Source organism: Chelonia mydas, chromosome 27 (genome assembly GCF_015237465.2).
Source record: "Chelonia mydas isolate rCheMyd1 chromosome 27, rCheMyd1.pri.v2, whole genome shotgun sequence".
NCBI lineage: Eukaryota > Metazoa > Chordata > Testudines > Cheloniidae > Chelonia > Chelonia mydas.
The window spans coordinates 11,304,709-11,318,509 of record NC_057860.1 but is presented as its reverse complement, the minus strand read 5'-3'; the positions used below and the strand labels follow the sequence as shown (position 1 = coordinate 11,318,509).

General features: G+C 59.1%; 1 protein-coding gene across 25 annotated transcripts in view; it reads left to right on the top strand.

The window, feature by feature from the left end:
- The window catches only part of SRCIN1 (SRC kinase signaling inhibitor 1), a 180,072-nt gene that overhangs the window by 136,428 nt on the left and 29,843 nt on the right, over positions 1–13,801 (top strand). For all 25 annotated transcript variants that reach the window (XM_043536627.1, XM_043536612.1, XM_043536634.1 and 22 more), the window contains 9 exons: positions 1,804–1,996; positions 3,226–3,424; positions 3,829–3,922; positions 5,249–6,078; positions 7,700–7,792; positions 8,903–8,946; positions 9,866–10,044; positions 11,957–12,132; positions 12,539–12,660. In XM_043536627.1, coding sequence (XP_043392562.1) covers positions 1,804–1,996; positions 3,226–3,424; positions 3,829–3,922; positions 5,249–6,078; positions 7,700–7,792; positions 8,903–8,946; positions 9,866–10,044; positions 11,957–12,132; positions 12,539–12,660 — 1,930 coding nt within the window. The remainder of the gene's footprint in view (positions 1–1,803; positions 1,997–3,225; positions 3,425–3,828; positions 3,923–5,248; positions 6,079–7,699; positions 7,793–8,902; positions 8,947–9,865; positions 10,045–11,956; positions 12,133–12,538; positions 12,661–13,801) is intronic.

The following is a 13,801-nucleotide window of genomic DNA, read 5'->3' as shown; positions in this document are numbered from 1 at the left end:
TGTTAGTCTCTAAGGTGCCACAAGTCCTCCTTTTCTTTATCTAATTTTCTGGCAGTTATTTACAGAGAGAATGTTTTCAACCCATAAAACATCCTCGTGCCCCAGGATTAATTAAAGTTTCCAATTAATGCCTAATTTAAATGACGATTATGGCTATTATCATTTCATACTGGGGGGAGGGGTTGGTCTTAAAATAGAGATGTTGCCCCTTTTATGTCCCCTTTCCTGCACCTCAGGGGGTGTTTGTTCTCTGTGTTTGATGAGTCTGCTGTTTAAAACCAAGCTTTGCATTCCTGGAGATCAACAGCCAGCCGGTTTCCATACTGAGTCATAGCCACATGGCAAGATCCCGGCATTTCCGTGGGTGCAAGCCACAGCAGGATTCGGCAGCATGTCATGTGTCTGTCTTCAGGAACGATGGGAGCAGGACTCCTGGGTTCCAATCCCGGCTTTGACACCAACTCCTCATCGGGGTGTGTCACATGCTCACTCATTTTGGATGTCCAATTTGAGACACCTGCTTATAAACTCTCTGGGGTGGGGACTGTCTCTGACTCTGAGCGTGTACAACACCTGGCGCAACAGGGCCCTGATCTCAGTTAGGGTCTATACAGCGCCTGGCACACTGGGGCCCTGGTCTCAGCTGGGGTCTATCGGCACTACCGTAATTCAAAGCCTATAATGTCCATAGAAAGGGAACCCATTAGCAATGGGAATTCATTCCAAAATCTGTATGGACATTTGCGGAAAAGCTTCCCCTATATTCACCCCAGGGCTGATTAACCAGAGGTGGTCTGCACCTGTAGCCCCCTAGCACTTCAGCTACAGCTGTGGGTGCTCAATGCATCTGCAGAGCAGCTCCGATACAGATCCTCATGCCGATGGGATCAGCTTATTCCCAGTGTGGGTATATTTCTTTCCCTGGGGATAGTGTGGGGTGCAAAACGCATTGACTTATACGATGCATGTACCTGGTACGCTCTGTTCCTATTAAGTATATATGCACACCGCATGCAGGGTTTACCGATGTTTGTGCAGAAAGCCCCCGCCCGCAGGCTGAGCCTTTCGACTGGGGGTATGTGTTTGGCTGTGTGAAATTGGACTCCTGGCGTATTAAACTTTTACTGCTGTAAACCCAGTCCCATTACTTCAGCCCCGCTCATGCAGCCTTAAACCTTGCCGGTGCTTTGCTTCCAGAATAACCTGGGCATTGAAGCTTCCTGGGAGCTAGTTCCTTTGGCGACCCTCCTTTAATGGCTAAAGTTATTCCAAAGCCCCCCAGTTCCGTTCCCGTCTTGATTGTAACAGGGGAGATAGAAGGACTCAGAGGAGCTTGGAGTGCAAAGGGACTGTCTGTAAATTACATAACACGTAACTGGGTGATTTTCAAGACCCCTGGTAACACAGTGTCACCCTGAAACTCACATGCAAAACAAAGGAGCTGCTACGGAGGCTTGAGAATGCAGACTGCCCACTCACACAGAGAGAGCCGAGATGGTCAATCTCGTACCTGCTTCAAACAAGAGATCAGGGTGGCCTTGCACTGAAGTGTAGAGTCTGGAGCATGGCCCTGGACTGGTTCAGCATGGGGTGTAGAGCAAAACACGCCCCTGACATTGCCTCCTTGGGTCAGACCGAGCCCGCGGCTCGCCAGTGCTGCCTGGGGAGTCGGGGGAGGCGCTCTGCTCTTGCCCCATGGGGTGTAGCATGGAACACGCTGCCCCAGGCACCCCGTCGCTCCGTGAGCTCTAGGTAGTCCAGGGGCGGGGTGCGCTCTCTGACGGCTCATCTCTTCCGTTCCAGACAAGAAGTTCGCGGCACTCCCAGGGCTCCCAGCCCGCCCTGGCCGATCAAGCCAAACTCTCCTTCGCCTCAGCGGAGTCCCTGGAAACCATGTCTGAAGCCGAGCTGCCCATTGGATTCAACAGGATGAACCGGTTCCGGCAAAGCTTGCCTTTGTCCCGCTCCACCAGCCAAACCAAGCTCCGGTCACCAGGTACCGCAGGCCGGCCCCCACTGGGTCTCCCTCGGGGGCGTTTTAACCCTTCGCCCCACCTACACGGGCCATGGGAGCTGGGGCTGGCAGAGTCCATCAGTGAGACGGGGGGGGCGGGGCTGACTGTGTGTGCTCCTGTCTCCCTCTAGTGGCTGCCTCTAAAGGACTACAACAGCCTGCTACTTACTGACAGCTGAGGGAGTTACTCCTTTCGCACCAGCGCTAGGGGGTTGTGCCTTTGACCCATGGCATTAGTATGTGTCGGGGGGGGCAGGGATCAATGGTAGGGTACCTAGGAATGACCACACTGGATTGGATCAGACGAGGGGCCCGTTGTCAGTATTGTGCAAGAAACCCGGTTGAAGGCATGTATGGGTTACTTTGTCGGTAGGAGCAGAAACCTCTTCCTAAGGCCCCCCATTAGCCAGGTGCTCGTCAGGCCAGCCATTGACTTTTCTGATCTGCAAACGCTGGTCACTTATTGTTCCCTGGCCCATCAGCTCCACCGCATACCCACCAACAGCACAAGGCTCTAGTTGGGCAAACCCCGGCAGCTGGGGCCCAGAAATGCAAGCCGCTCCCCCTTTAAGCGTCCCGAGAACTCCTGCGGCTGTAAGGAGCGAGTTATCGGAGCGGGTGAGATGAGCGTTCCTTCCCCTGGGGTGACAGCAGCTGGAATCTCCCAGATGACAAGCGCTGGAGGTCATTGTTACTTTTCGGGAGTGGCTGGGGAAGTGTTGAGATGCAGAGTGGGTGGGGCGGGGGAGGGGGAAGGAAGATGATGATCAGAATGGTCCCTGTGGACTGTCCAGGGCTAGAAATCAGCTTTCCAATGGTATCGAGTACAGCCGCAGCCCTGGAGCCAAAGATCTCCCTGGTTTGTGAAGGTTTAACTATGGATCCGGGTAGGAAGTTTGCGGCTAAGCCCAGGTCACTAGCACTTTATTTTTAGGTGAGATACTGGGCTTTAATTTATGTCACTCTTCCCTGGCTTGAGCAGGGTTTTACTGGCACTGGGCTGGGCGTGAATATAGAGTAATAACAATAATATGGGGTCTATAGACCCCCAAGGAGATGGGGAAACTGAGGCACAGAGCCAGGAATAGCACCCAGGTCTCCTGATTCCTAGCCCCATGCCTGACATATTGGGCTGCTGTGCTGTCAGTCAGTGCCTGCTCAGAGCTGTGTTTTCCCCCCTTTCTCCCCTTCTCTCCCATCTCCATTTCCAGGGGTCCTTTTCCTGCAGTTCGGGGACGAGACGAGGCGTGTCCACATCACCCACGAGATCAGCAGCATGGACACACTGCACGCCCTCATCGTCCACATGTTCCCCCAGAAGCTCACCATGGGGATGCTGAAATCGTCCAACACCGCCATCCTGATCAAGGACGAGTCGCGCAATGTCTTCTACGAGCTGGAGGACGTCAGGTGAGGGCCCCTGGGGTTGTGGGGGCAGCAGGCGCGCTCAGTGGGGCCGGGGTGGGGGGGTAGACAGAGATTCTCTTCCAGGTGGGCTCAGAATTCCGACTCAGGTTTGCTCCCTGCATGTTGACAGCGCCAGTGTGTTTGCCAGGGTGAATCAGCCTCGGCCAATTCCCAGATGCAAGGGGAACTCCTCTTTTGTGCCCATGCCCTGGCTGATCGTCCAGTGTGGCCCATCCCTCCCTGACCCCGCAGCAGACGGACGTCCTGATGTGTGAGATTTGTTTACTCTCATTTTAGCACAGAGCGAGAGGGCTGCTGCCGGTGGTCCAGGGGCTGGAGCTATCCAGGGGCTAGCAATCCGCACTGCCATTGGGGTGCCCAGCTCACTGCTTTGCCTTCTCTTTCAGGGACATCCAGGACAGAAGCATCATCAAAATCTACCGCAAAGAGCCCCTCTACGCCTCCTTCCCAGCCTCGCACATCACCAATGGGGACCTGAGGGTAAGGAGAGGACGGATGAAGGGGGCTGTCCCAGGGAGGGGCTGTCTCAACTTTTCCATCTGGGAGGGGGAAGAAGTACCCCATTTCCATGGGGCCAGGGAAGAATGGGGCCAGCAAATGCGCACGCGCACACACAGACAGACAGACAGACAGACCTTGCTTGTGTGAGAGCCGGGGCGGGGGGGGCTAGGGGGACACTGGTGCCTGGGTATATTTGTGGAAGGAGTTATGGGCTCCCATTTGTCAGCCCCAGCTGCAGCGCTGTTATGGGTTGCTTTAGGAGATTGGATGGTCTGAGCCCTGGCAGTGGAGTCATAAACATGCTGATTAGGGTATTAATCAGAGTAAATTGTTGTGCTCCTGGAGAGAGAGCGAGGGAGCTGCAATTTGCCTGGGCGTGTGGGATGCTGCCTCTACTGACCCTCCCCACTTTGTGTGATCTTCCCTGGGCTCTAAGTCCCTGTGGCAGTGTCTCCTGATTTCACAGTGCATGTGTGTATGGGTGTGTGTGTGTGTAATGGGGTGTGTGTGTGTGTGTGGGGTGATTATTTGGCTCTGCTGACAGCACGCGCCTGTGTGTGTGTGTGTGTGTGTTTGAAAGCATCAATGTTTACAAACAAGCAGCTCACGCCCCGTAGGGCTCCCCTCCGTTAACCCCCAGTCTCCAATCCCAGTTGCTTATGCGAGAAGCAGCAACGTGTGTGAGAGTCTCTGTGTGTGTGTGCGTGTGTGTGCGCACGCGCAAGGTCACCCCCATACTACAGACTCTAGGCCTGGTTCTCCATTGCCCTGCCCCCTGCGCAGCCCTTTACACTAGTGCAAAGTGGGCGCAAGACATGGCCATCCTGTGGCTGGCAACAAAGGATCGGGCCCTTTCTGTGCTACTGGCACTTGGCCCCGTGCTATGGGTTGCGGGGGAGAGGAGGGAGCTAGGCAGTGTTGGTATCCCCGCCCTCCAGTCCTGTGTCTGCCCAGTCCCATCTGCCTTCTAAACCACCCCATGTGCAAGTGACCATCACCTGCCGCAGCTCAGTGTATGAAATATGAACCGCCAGCACATCTAGGGGGGTCACCAGGGAGAATGGGGGTACAGCAGGGGTGCTCCCCCTGCAGGGAGGAGAGAGGTATTGTCACATGCATGTGCAACACACACCCAAAGGCAGCTGGTCTTGGCAACCTGACGAACAACCGCTTTTTGGGGGTCTCCGGGCCCCGCTCTGGAAGGGTTCCTCCCAGGCAAGGCTGCCCCAGATGGTGGGCCTGGGGCTTGCCCCGCAAGAGGGGTGAGTGCTTACAGCCTCGGCGGCACTTCTCTCTTCCCTGCAGCGGGAGATGGTTTATACCTCCAGGGAGTCATCCCCCACCCGCCGGCTGAACACCATGTCCCCAGCTTCCCACCTCACCTCCGGCTCCCCTCCGCCCGTGCTCCAGTCTTCCTCCCCGTCCCGCTCCCGCATGTCCTACAGCGGCGGGCGCCCGCCCTCCTACGCCGGCAGCCCCGTGCACCACGGCGAGCGCCTCTCCAACCTGCCGCCCGCCCCGGGCGTGTCGCCCAGCCCCAGCGCCATCCTGGAGCGCCGGGACGTCAAGCCGGACGAAGACCTGGCCGGCAAGAACATGGTGCTGGTGAAGAACGAGGGGCTGTACGCTGACCCCTACGGCATGGTGCACGAGGGCCGGCTCAGCATCACCTCCACGCAGTCCCTGGCCGGCATGGGCGACCCCTTTGCCTATGCCGGGGGGCTCTACAAACGGGGCTCGGTCCGTTCCCTCAGCACCTACTCGGCGGCCGCCCTGCAGACGGAGCTGGAGGACAGCCTGTACAAACCCAACGCCCAGATCTACAGCGACACCTACGGGCCCAGCCTCGGCTTCCGCATGCCCCCGTCCTCGCCGCAGAAGATGGCCGACGGCCGGCTGGTGGACGTCCAGCAGGGGCAGAGCCCTCACAGCCCCTACTCGGGGCCGTCCAGCAGGTCCTCGCCCGTCCGCCAGTCCTTCCGCAAAGACTCCTGCTCCTCAGTCTTCATGGAGAGCCCCGTCAGCAAGCCCCGGAACCCCAGCTCCTCGGGCCCCCCCGAACTCTTCCCAGGCCCTGGGGATCGACCCCTGTCAGGGTTCAGCCCTCCTGTGCCCGCCAAGGATACGGAAACAAGGTAAGGAGCCGGGCTTGGATCAGCAGCTTCCCAGCAACGATGAGACGAGTAGACTGACTCCTGGGTTTGCCGTGTCGGTCAGGTTGGGATCCCCCTCTTCCAGGTGGGGAAACTGAGTCACAGAGAGGTGACAGTCACACAGCAGTGGCAGAGACGGGAATTAGAACCCAGGAGTCCTGAGATGCAGTAATTGGCTCTCAGCACTAGAGTATGATCCAGTGATAGAGATGTTTGAGCTGGGGACTGGGCCTCAGGACTCCTGGGTTCTTTTTCTTGAGTCTTTCCTGCTGTTGGACCTTGGCTAATGCATCAGGCAGGTTATGGGGGTGGGGGAATCTGGGGTTTGGGTCACCTCTTGGTGCCACTTTGTAGAGAAAAACTTCAGTGGGATGACGAGGAGGGAGGATGGTCTTGTGGATAAGGCACTGGGGTGGGATTCAGGAGACCTGAGTCCAGTGCCTGGCTTTTCACGGGCACCCTGTGTCACTCTGAGCTGGAGCTTTGCTACCCCTCAGCTCCCATTGTGACGCCGATGGCCACGTCTGCAAGACAGCTCAGCACCCACGGAGCTGCGTAGTCAGGGCCTGAGGTGGGAGCAAGCCGGGCAGTCCCGCCGGGATGTCCACACAGCTCTTTGCAGCACGCTGGCATGAGTCTGTGTACCGGGCTGGGAGGGAGGCTGCTCCCACGGCCGTGTATATGTACCCCCTTGAAATCCTGGCCCCTTATCACTCTGTGCCTCCGTTTCCCTGGCAATGTGTCCCTATCCCAGCTCATCAAGCACTGTGAGGCTAGGGGCCCCATACAAGAGGGAGAGATTCTGTCTTCCCCAGCCCGTGTACAAAAAGCCAGAGCCCCCATTGTAACCCTGCCGGTGCAGCAGAGAAAGCTGCATACAGGGCAGGTAGCTGGTATGGAAATAATCCATTATCTTGCCTTTCATCTCTGTGCCTGTCTCTTCATCTCCCAAGCAATGATGGTCTCATTTGTTGTTTCCAGAGCCGTGAGCTGGGCTGTCAGGGGAGGGTGGGGGGAGCCATTAGGGAGCTGTCCAGGGGGAGAGAGACGTGGGAGGAAATGAGAGGGGGAGGATGTAGGCAGACAGCAAAGGTCGATGGAATTAGCAGTGCTGTCCCGTCACGGGCCGCTGTACCGGCAAGCGGCTGCGGGCCTCAAATGGACTCATTATTCACAGGCCGCCCAGGGCCCTGACAGGGGAGGACGAGGCTCAAAGAAGGAAAAGGCCCTCAGGGACAGCCTGAGGGGTGAGATCCCTCTTTAAATATTGCCCAGTCTCTACTGCCAGGGACGGTGGTGGGAGGCTGGAGCAGAGAGAGAGAGACGGAGGATCAGATCCCTGGCCGGCGCGCTTGGGCACGAGGAGGGAATTGACCTCAAGGGAGCTCCACTGATCTACGCCAAACGAGGGTCTGGCCCTGAGACTCCCAACAGGGTTCAAACGCTGAGGGGAGTATGGATCCAGATGGGGCGTCCTCCTGGCAAGGCCAGGACCCTGGAGTCCATAGGCCCTTGGCCTCCCCTGCAGATACCAGGCCCTGGAGGGTCCCGTCTGCTGGAGCCTGGATCTAATACAGTTCTGTTCCCTCCCTGCCCCCCAAAGGGAACGGATGGAAGCCATGGAGAAGCAGATCGCCAGCCTGACAGGGCTGGTGCAGAGCGCGCTGCTCCGGGGCTCCGAGGGCGAGACCCCCAGGTAAGGAAGGGGGGCAGGAAGCCCCTGATCTTGCCCCGGCGTGGGACAGGTGGCAGGTTGGCCATGACCCGGGCTTTCCTGGCGATCTCACCAGTGGCCGCGACCTACATCCCGCAACGTCCTGTAGGGGGCGCCGGGGGCTATTTTACGGGAACGCGTTGTCATTCAATGGAAGCGCGTGGTGATTGGAGGCTTTAAGCCCCGCCCCGTGATGCGGCTGCAGAGAGGAAACCCAAGGGCGCGGAGCATCGCTCTCATCCCCGGCGGGCCCCAACAAATTCTCCAGGTCGGTGGGGATAGTGCCCCAGACACATGGACTGTCTGCAAACGAGGCCCTGATCCCTGCTCCCCTGGGCAGCCCCATCACTGCCGATCGCACCCGCTGGGCTCGCCAGTGCTGACAGCAGAGGAGGGCCCGGGGACCAGGCCTGTGATAGGCTCTTAGGAATGGCAGTAAGGACCACGCCCGTGGTCTATGTGGCCCAGCACCAGCTACTGCCGAGCAAGGTTCCCGATTCCCCCTACAGAGCAACTTTGGCCCAGCCAGCCTCTTCCTACCACCCCGTTTGTTGGAGGCTGGCTCCCGCTCTGAGCCAGGAGCATCGACAGCCCTTCTAAAGCTCTTGGGGTCCTGTCCTTTCACTGTGTATTTCTCCAACTCTGGAGAGTCTTGTTCTCCCTGGACTCGCTCGGTCCTTGCTTAGCTCTGGGCCGCTATCTTGTGGCAGTGAGTTCCACCGGCTCGTGGTGCCCAGCGGGCCCGGTGCTCATGGACATTCGGACCGGTGCAGGAAGTTCTAACAGTGCAAAGGGGCCTCGGAGCAGCTGCAAATCTCACTGGCTCCCCCCACTCAAGGCCTCACGGCCCAGGGGAACCCCAGCGTACTCAGCTTGGGAAGGGAGAGGCGAGTTCGGGGCTTTGGGGCTGTTCGAGGGGGGAGATTGGGAGGGGGCAGCATGACCCCAACGCGTCTCAGTTAACATCCTTCTCCGGGCACCTCCTCCCCTGCTCGTGGCTTAGCTCGGTGGCCTCCCCGCTTTGCTGGCTCTCCTGGGCCGGGGCTGGGACTGTTTAACCCACTCTCACCCGCCGCCCTCCCCTCCATGCAGCGAGAAGACGGATGCCACCAACGGAGGGACACCCCCGTCAGCACGTAAGTGATTGGGTGGGAGCGACGGGAGCCGCAGCCCCACGCTCCGCCTGTAGGAGGTGCTGGTGCACTGGGTCCTCCCACTCCCGGGGCCATGGAGCCGCCATTGGGGTAGCTGGCGTGGGACTTTGGGCTCCAGGAGCATGCAGGAGGGGCCTCCAGGGCTCCCCCTCCTGGGCAGGTGGCGTCAGCCCTCGAGGATGGGTCTCTGCCCTCTGCCCCCTGCCCCTCACTGCAGTGAGGAACGTGGCTTCTGAGGGAGCCACTGAGCAGCTCCACAGAAAGACCCAGGAAGCCTGGCCCATCCCCGCCCCACACAGCCACTCCTCCCCCACCAGCCTGGCCCCACCCCCACATAGCAGCTCCTCCCGCACCGGCCTGGCCCCACGCACAGCAGCTCCTCCCCCACCGGCCCGGCCCCACGCACAGCAGTGCTTTCCTCGCTCGGTGCTCGACAGTCACCCCCTTGCCCGCACTGGGAGCGCCCAGGTGAGTGTTTGGGTGATTCTGTTTCTCGGGGCTCCTTGGCAGTTGGCTTCCTGCTGCCTGGTCTCAGGGTACAATTCTGAGCACCAAACCCACCCGCCTTTAGGCAGCAACGGGGCTGGGTTTAGCCGCAGGGCCGGGAGGGGGAAGTGGGTTCTGTGGAAGGTGGGAGAACCAGGTTTGCAGACCCAGCCATGGCTTGGGGTGTCTCTTGCCGGAGGGGACCTGTGGGAATGAGCTCACACTGGGATCCGGGCTCTGGAAGGGAGGTCAAGGTGGGGTGACTTATATTTCTGTAGGGCCTCCCCTCTGGATCAAAAGCACCGTGCATGTCTAGGCTGGGGAGGAGAGGGGGGCAGAGAATGAGGGAGAAGGGATGGGAGCCTTCCCTGGACTTAGCACTTCATTGGCTGTCCTGCTCTGTTCTTGCTCTCAGCCACCAGCCGGAGCTGCTCGGGGACTCCGATCCCTGCCCCCTCGCACCCCTCCGCCACCAGCACCCCGGCCGGGCAGCCGACGGCCATCACCCGCCTGCACATGCAGCTCCACCTCCACGACCTGCAGCAGAACGCCAGCGACCTCCGCAACCAGCTGCAGCAGCTGAAGAAGCTGCAGGTGAGGGGAGCCATCCGGGAGCGAGCCCGCCGGCTCTCATCGGGGCATGTGCGGCTCAGGGCCATCAGAGTCGTGCCTTGCCTCCTAGCACAGAGCTCCTGGCCCCACTGGCCGGGTGGCAGGGTGTGGGGAAGGTCACCCGCAGGCAGGAAAGGCCCAGTCGGCTAACGGACCCCCCAAGTCAGGCCTACGCTGCAAAACAAGGTGTGGTCTTAACTCGGGTTCAAATAGCAGTGAAGATCCGGCCACTTGGCTTTAACCCCAGGCTCCCCCTCATTCACGCTGCGGTGTCTTCTCTGCTCTTTGAACCCGAGGTAAGAGCACCCCTTTGTCACAGTGCAGACAGACCCTAAGGAGGCAGCTTGGCCTCCACGTCCCATTGTATCCTCAGGCTCTTGTCCGAAACCACCTTCTACGCCTGTGGTGCTGGTGATACGGGAACCAGCCTGAGACCCGCCAACGCCCGTAGGCCACCAAAGAGCTGTCCCGTGGCAATAGCCCCGGTGGGGCTGGGCGGGATGAGAACTGGAGCTGCGGGGGCAGAAGGCTCTGCAGCCCGTTCACCAGTCAGGGTTTGGACTCAGCCCCGCTTCTTGGCCTGGAGCGAAGCAAAGGCACGTTGGTGGTTTGGCAAAGGGTGGATTGGCTGTTACAGGTCCAGTTAAGATCTGGGGTAGCAGAGCAGCGTTCCCCAACATCCACAGCCAGGCCCCCCCTGCACCCCGTTCCCCTCCTCTGTCCCTGCTAGCTCGTACCCCCTCCCGCAGCTTGCACCAGAATCCCACCCTTCCTGCTGAGCGGTGCTTGCCCTGGCACTGCACGGCCAGGCAGATGGCAACTCCCCTTCAGGAGCCAGGGATCTCGGTGGCCAGGTTCAGCTTTTCTTGGCCTTGTCTAGCTCCAAAGCTAATTACCAGTGACAGATTTGGGGGGAGCGGCGGTTCCGGCTGGCGCTGCAGAGATGGGGGAGGGGGAAGCGGTCCAGACAGGTGGACTGGGAATGGCTGACGCCCTCCCAAGGCCCGGCTCCTTCCGTCAATCGGCCAGATTCCTGGGGATGTATGTCAGAGCTCCAAGTCCAGCCTGTGCCACATACATCCGCCCCTGCGTCTGTCTCGCCCTGACCTTCCTTGGCAGACCCTGCCACAGCCAGGATTGCCAGGCGAACCAGAGGGGCTGAGCCCGGCGGCTTTGCCCGGGAAAAGCACGCAGAGTGGTGGGGTTGGGGAACCATCTTTGCCAGCTTTTTGATTTTTAAGCTGACCCACGGGTGGACACAGGAGCCAGCCTGGTAGTCGTGACGAAGGGTGGTTGGTTGCTCTCCAATGGGACAGAGGAAAAGGGGATCCCTGGTGAGCCCCCCACCTGTCATGCTGAGGGGTAATGTGTAATCGACTTGTGCCCCCCAGTGCCACCACCACATTCTCACCTGGGGAGTGACAGCCCCATGTTATCCCCAGAGCTGGGGTCAGCACCTCACGCACATGGCCCCGGGGAATCCCCCCTCGTCCCCAGCTTGTGCTGGCAGGGCACTTGGCTGCTGGGTGGCAGACCCCCAGGTTCCCAGCCAGCCTTGAATCCCCCCTGACCCTTCACCCTCCTATGTGCAAATGGGCGCTCCCTGTCTCCTGTTCTACTAGGAAAGACTGGGAGTAGAACCTAGGGGTCCTGGCTCCCAGTCCCTTGCTCTAACCACTAGATCACACTCCTAGCTAGAAGTGGGAATAGAACCCAGGAGTCCTGGCTCCCCCTGCCCTGCATTGCCTTTCTGGGTGTTTGGATCTGTGTAGGGGAGGGGGACAGAATCGGTCGGCTTTTCCGTTTCCTCGTGCTCCCTGATGTATCCCCAGTTCACGCCCTCCCCTCCCGTCTCTGTCCCCCTCCCACCCCCCCCGCCTCTCTGGCCTCACAGCTGCAGAACCAGGAGACAGTGAAGACGATGCTGCGGCGGACGGAGACGGAGATCAGCGTGCGGGTGACGGACACCATGCGCAAGCAGGAGGACCCCCTGCAGCGCCAGCGCAGCCTGGTGGAGGAGGAGCGGCTCCGCTACCTGAATGAGGAAGAGCTAATCACCCAGCAGTTAAAGTGAGGGCGGGATTGCAGTCCGTCCCTGGTGGGGCGGGGCGCCCAGTGCCCATCCCTGGCTCTGTCTGTGGCTCTCTGCCTTCTCCAAGAGGGCCTGGGGATAGCTCTGGGAATTAAAGTCTGTTGGGCCAGCTCCCCACAGCTGGTATAAATTGGCCATAGCACCAATGGGCCAGTTTGGAGAGGCCCCTGGTCGGCCTTCGTGCCGGTGCATGATCCTGAATAGGTACCAGAGCTGCTAACGGCCCAAGGGGAAAACTGCCCCGGGCCTGAGCTGCTAGGCTTGCGTGCGTGCCCTGGGGGCCCTGCCCGCACTCACCGATCCAGCCCGGCTGCTCCCCTGCCCTCCAGCATTGGGACCCTTCCTGGAGGACGGGGGAGTGACATTCGCACGGTGTGCTTACAGCGACCTGGAGAAGTCGGTGGAGAAGATTCAGAAGGACAATCACCGGCTCGTCCCTGTGCAGGAGCTGGAGGAGAAGGCCGTGGTGCTGAAACAGCTGGGGGAGACGCTGACAGAACTGAAGGGTGAGAGGGGGCTGGCGAGAGGAGAGGGCGGTGGCGGGGGGGAGACTCCAGGAGTGCGTAGGTCTGGGGGGCTGGTAGGATCGTGGGAGGGATTACCTTGCACCCCTGAATGCTATCCAAGCGCACTCAATTGCACCCGTCAGGGATGGCCTAGGTTTGCTTGGTCCTGCCTCAGCGCCAGGGGGGCTGGTTGGCTTCCCGCCCTCCATTTCTGTGATTGTGTGGAGGTGGGTGCAGGGCAGCCTTGGAGACCTGTGTGTGCCCGGGATCAGTATTCAGGATGGTTTGTGTATATGTTTGCAGGCACACTTGTTGTTTGAGTTTATATGGGACGCTAGGTCTGCTTTACTGTGAGCACGTGCATGTGCCCAGGGGCATATGTGCCGACAGTTACAGGTGTTTCTGTGTCCACATGTACTCGGTGTGCTTTTAGGGTGAAATCTGCATCCCCAGTCCCCAGTGGAATCTATGAGAACCGTCCATCCAACCCCCTAAGGCAGCTTTTAAAGCTTCACCCTTGAGGCATTGGGACCTTTGATTTTATTGTGGGGTTGGCTTGTGGTTTGGAGCTGGCAGACGTGACCCTGTAATTGCACACATGTGGAAGTTTGCATCTGTCCCATGTGTGAACCAGATGTTTACCAGGTGTGTAAGTTTTTGGCTGTGTGAGTCATGGATTTGGGAGTTGTATGTGTCTGGGTTGTAGGTGTATCTGCATGTTTGGGTTTGTGTGTGTCTCCCTGCGTTGGTGTGTTCAGGTGCTTGTATCATATGTTTGTATGTATTTGGGTTGCGTGAGCGTGTGTGTGTGTGCATGCGTGTGTGTTTGCATATGCTTGCAAGTTTGCAGGTTGCAGTTTCCTGCATTCTTGCAAGTGTTTGTATGTATTCAGGTTGCATGTTGCCGGCCTGTGTTTGGGTGGCGTGTTGCCTGCATGTTTGGGTGATGTGCTACCTGCGTGTTTGCACGTCTCTGGGTTGCATGTTTGCATGTATTTGGGCTGCGGGCTGGTTGTACGTGTCTGGATTGTGTGTTGCTTTGCGTTTGCGTGGATGCATGCCTGCCGGTGTGTTTGCGGCTCTCCCACATGACTGCCTGCGTGGCGGAGTCCCTGTTTGCTCTGCTAGCTGTCAGAGAGTG